The 5,000-nt window shown below is 44.2% G+C and overlaps 1 protein-coding gene and 1 non-coding gene across 2 annotated transcripts; one reads left to right on the top strand and one right to left on the bottom strand.

Annotated features, from left to right (window-relative positions):
• Positions 1–183: 183 nt before the first annotated feature.
• LOC113159419 (acylphosphatase-2) lies at positions 184–4,990 on the top strand. Its single transcript, XM_026356083.1, has 4 exons — positions 184–328; positions 606–622; positions 1,148–1,257; positions 4,845–4,990. Exons 1-4 carry the CDS (start codon positions 259–261, stop codon positions 4,957–4,959), a joined length of 312 nt encoding a protein of 103 aa, XP_026211868.1. The 5' UTR covers positions 184–258; the 3' UTR covers positions 4,960–4,990.
• trnar-ccg lies at positions 1,528–1,600 on the bottom strand. The gene has a single exon. It is a non-coding gene; the product is annotated as a tRNA-Arg (tRNA).
• Positions 4,991–5,000: the final 10 nt, after the last annotated feature.

The following is a 5,000-nucleotide window of genomic DNA, read 5'->3' on the forward strand; positions in this document are numbered from 1 at the left end:
ATGCATGCTGGTACATGTAGGCTAATCGAGAGCTGACTGATATTTATCGATGTACAAACGTGGTTTTAATTGACTACAGAGAAAACCAGCACAGACTGAATGTCTCCTATAGATGGTGGTGGAGATTTTCCTTTAAAGAATCAGGGGGAAGACGTGACCATGTTAGTGCAGAGTGGTGAATAGAAGGAGACAGAGCACAGAGTCTCCACTCGTTCTTCATTTTACTGTTAAAGGCACAGTTTGTGCTTTTCTCGCGGGATGTCTGAAGGAGAATCAGCAGGAAGGAAACTGGCGTCGGTGGACTTTGAAATCTTCGGTCACGTTCAGGGTCTGTATGTTTAACTCTCCTCCCTCTTCCTCGTCTCTTTTCTGCTCTGCTGTGTGATCCCAGGCTGTAAAATGATCTGCTGCTGCTTTATTTAGGATCGGACCTCTGTGCACTTACACTTCCTGCAGCCTCAGAGCAGATTATTATGAACTGATTCTGAATTCATTCATTTTAGGAAAAGCTAAAACTTGTATCATAATAAAATATGAATATAGAGTTCTTGTTTTTTCATTGCATGTTTTGAATCTTGTTTCTTTCTCTTTCTTCATTTTGACAGGAGTTTGTTTCAGAATGGTGAGTTTCTCTGTCACTGCTCAGCTCCCTGACAACCAACTTTAACCTTTAAGGACCTATTGATGCTGTAGTCGGGCTCCATTCTGTGTTGGCTTGTGTTTATGCACTGCTGGGACAGAGACAAGCTGTGGTCTGGGCAAAGTCAGGACGCATCTGTAATGTCAAAGACTAATTTAAAGTGAACTAATGTTGTTGAGTAGTGTGTCGCTGCTGCATGACACTGTCAGTGTCCTCAGCGCGTAAATACTCTGATAACTCTTCATCATCAACAAAAAATTTCAATGTGTTTGATGCTTTGGTTTAAGACTAAACAGCTGCAGAACTAAAGACGTTCCCATCAGCCTCAGCTGTGTGTGTAGACGGCTCTGTGGCTGTCAGCCTGTTTCTGGTTCACAGCTTTAATACAGATGTTTATGTCCTCTCAGAGTGATGTGACTCCTCCATTAACACCAGCATGTACAGTGTTGTATCTTGTATTCTGTTCTGATTGTTAGAAAAGCTCATTGTTCCCTTCTGTCCCTGCAGTACACAGAGAGGGAGGGCCTGCGGCTCGGGCTGGTTGGCTGGGTGAAGAACACCTTCAGTGGGACGGTGGTGGGACAGGTCCAGGGTCCTGCTGACATGGTGGAGGAGATGTGAGTCCACACCATTACACTGCAACACAAAAGAATAGAATAGAACTTTATTAAAACAACTGAGGAACAGAGGAAAACATTTTGACTTATCACACAGCAGAGGAGAAGGCAGAAGAAGATCCATTTATCTAAAGTGTAATGTGCAAATGTTTGGTGGCATCATGTCCACACTGCAGTAGTTAAGATATGATGAGAAGCAGCAGCAGAGACCTGTTTTTCTCACGAGGTGAGACACCGTCATGAATTTAAAAGCTCCCTCTCATGTTAGTTCAACCCAGGTGGGACTCGAACCCACAATCCCCAGCTCCGGAGGCTGATGCCTTCTCCATTAGGCCACTGGGTCGCCTGCCTGTGAGTTCTGTCTTTAAAGTAGCAGCAGATGAGGAAGTTGTTTTATTTGTCATCATCTTGTCTCATTTCAATCTCTGCTCTCAGTGTTAATTATTTAAGTTAACTGCAGTGTGACCTGGTGAGTGTCACTGTTTTTTCCACCACTGGATGGCGCTCTTTGTCTTCACATCTTCACGGTGCAGTCTGCTCCACAGAGAGCTGCAGGATCCGTACTTAGTTTTAAATCTGTTTTTAGGGACCCTAAAAACAGATTTCTACCCATCTGGTAGAAATCAAGCCAGTATAATAAAAAGAAATGTGTCAGTACCAACAGGTGGAGAACAGACGGAGAAACCAGCAACACACTTTTAAAATAAAACGTGGTTTGGTGGGAAAAAGTAACACGTTCAGTAAAAAATAACAGAGAGAGCGCGTCATGAGATACTGGTTCATTACTATCACAGTATTTTGTAGCCAGATGTAACTAAAGAATCACCAATATAAAACAAAGACAAGAGAAAGAGAAAGACAATTTAACTACTGGTTGTCACAAAGAAAAACTGACATTTAAAGAGTTGCATCTGTTGCATCATTTTAATGCATTTCAGTGGCCGGAGGTGGTAGAATTGTCAGACATCTCACATCCAACCTACGCAGATTGCACAGATATCAGAAATATTAAAGATAATTTATATTTGAGAGTGATTATTTCCCATCATGCCACCTCCTCGCTGTCCTTCTGTCTCCACCTCCGATAATCGAGCATGAAACTGAAGCTGGAGCTCAGTTTGTTTTGACCGTCTCTCTGTCCTCTGGGAGTGATGTCACCAGGGTGTGGATGTCTCATTCAGATGACATCACCGCCTCCAGGGCCCCGCTGCTCCTCCTAAGTTTGATGGACTCAGGAAGTTAAGCTCATCCACAGTGACCGTAACGTAGCAGAGACGTTAGAATCTGTTCCCCTGGAGAAATGTTGAGTTACATTTAGGGTTTGTGCTCATTGCACCTTGTTTCTGCACGTTCATCCTTTTTACTACTCTGTCCCCTTTGCTGTAGTGAAGTTTGAACCACGTCAGCCCGTCACAGTGTAGATGTTTGTTTTCCTCATCACCAGGTTCAGGTCTGGGATCACGTTTGGATCCAAGATCCAGCAACGGAAGGAAATGATCATTGATGTTGTGCAGAGAAACAGAGGAACACAAACGAACTCAAGTAGTCGTCTAAAAAGGCTCTTTAATAAAGTAAAAAGTGCATAATTTGAGATTAAATACTTTGATTCAAAGGTAATAAGGAGTTTTTAACCAGAGTTGAACTTGACGCTGAGTCTGGTTCAGATTCTCTCCACTGCTTGTCTTATTAATGGTCTTTGACCTCGCCGTGACTTTGATACACAGGATGATTAGTGCTGGCTTTCAGTGGACACATGAAACACGCTCTCTCTACTATTTCCGCCCATTATTTCAGGGATCTTTTCCGTGTTAATGTGCTCACGCTCACGTCCTTCCTCTCGACTCCACTTTCACCACGACCTCACTTCCTGCTGGGCCTGGGAAACAGGAGGCAGCTGTGTAGAGAAACAGAGGAGGGAGGACGTACAGTAATGGTGACACGAGAGGAGAGATGAAAGGAGACGCCAGGTAAAATAGAAAAACGATGTTAAAAAGCGAAGTGAGTGGAGGAGGACGAGTGGGTGGTTTCTGCTTTTTCCTCTGAGGAACAGAAATTCCCAGAGAGCAGAGCAGCTTAAAATAAGAAAATAAAATGACGTGTGAAGTGAAAAATGGAAGAAAGAGTTGGAAAGTGTTGGGGAGAAAGAGAAAAGAGATGATTCACGTGAGTCGGGTTCTATTAATGCAGCAGCACGATCACATTTCACAGTGTGTTCACCTAGTTGGGTCCTCACAGTAAGACGAATTATTATTTCAACAGCACTGGCCAGTTTAAGAACAATGTTTTAAAGGTTTGTCACCGTTGCAGTTTTTTTACATGCAGAAAACATCCCCACCCTGTCTCGTTTCTAGTTAGTGCTCCAAACCCTGAAACATACATGTGCTGTCGACCTTCCCTCTTCACAGTTCGTGTGAATCTGTCTGAGATTTGTGTCGCTGCCAAAAACGTTCATAATAAACATGTGGTTAAGGTTGTGGAAGAAGAGAAATGGAGAAGATGATGTTGTCCTTCAGTTTGGAAGACGTGTTGCTCTGTGGGAACCACGCTGAGCTGTGAAACAGCAGCTCTTTAGGGTCAAAGGTAAAGAAACGTGCTGCATTACATCACATCATGTGTGGATGGATCACAGGGATGTTGTGGTTGAAAATGGCAGCAGACGTGTGTGTGTGTGTGTGTGTGTGTGTGTGTGTGTGTGTGTGTGTGTGTGTACAGTAGAGTAGTGGGTCATGGAGCAGATCAGTCGACCACAGATGAAGATTTTTTTCACCAAAATAAAAAAGTGGGACAGCTTGTCAGTTTTACACAGGCTCTCCCTCTCTCTCTCTCTCTCTCTCTGTTTGTTTCTTGCTCGCTCGCTCGCTCGCTCTTTCTGGCTGAGCTGCCACATGAACATGACCCTGATCCCCCTCAATCTCCTCTAATCCACACACACCACACATCAGTCTGTAGCAAACACACAGTTTCTGCTGCAGAACCGACTCCGATTCTCAGGGTTAAATATAGCTGAAGGAATGTGCGTACGTTCCCATCATGCCCCTGGTCGTCCAGATGCTGGTTTGACCCCCAGCTCGCTGTGACTTTTTTCTTTGTGTCTACATTCTTGTCCCACAAGCAGTGAGGCCCACATCAGACCACAGTAAACCACTAAGACAGAGTTCAGCCCCACTGATCTTCAGTGTGTCTCTATGAGTTTGATCCCATTCAGACGTGTTGCTGTTGTTGTTGTTTACTAGTAAAGTAGTAAAACCATCAGACAAGCAGTCAGACGTTCCGTCCTCTCCTCCTTTATAGATCGTCCAGTACTCGCCCACCTCTCTTCTCCAGAGTCCCAGTTCATCCTGCACAATGACTCTCTTGTATAATACATCTTATTTCTTGAGGCGATCTCTGGTATTTTAACTGGGTTCTTCTTAAATCATTTTTTGACTTTCACACAGTTTCTTTCCCTGCTCTGTCCCTCGAGAGGCTTTTCTTGTTCTCGTTGGTCTTTGCCTGTTTATTCCAGACCGTATCCTGTAATTTCACCATGAATGAAATGTTGTAGAACAATAACATACTGAGCTGAACTGAACCTCTGTTGTCCACAGGAAGGTGTGGCTGAGCAAAGAAGGAAGTCCGACCAGTCGGATCACCAGAGCCTCCTTCACCAACCAGAGAACCATCGATAAGCTGGAGCTCTCCGGCTTCAAGACTCGCTTCTGACCAACTAATGACCCCCAACAGCTGCTTCTACTGTTCAGACC

This window comes from Anabas testudineus, chromosome 15 (assembly GCF_900324465.2).
Source record: "Anabas testudineus chromosome 15, fAnaTes1.2, whole genome shotgun sequence".
Classification (NCBI taxonomy): domain Eukaryota; kingdom Metazoa; phylum Chordata; class Actinopteri; order Anabantiformes; family Anabantidae; genus Anabas; species Anabas testudineus.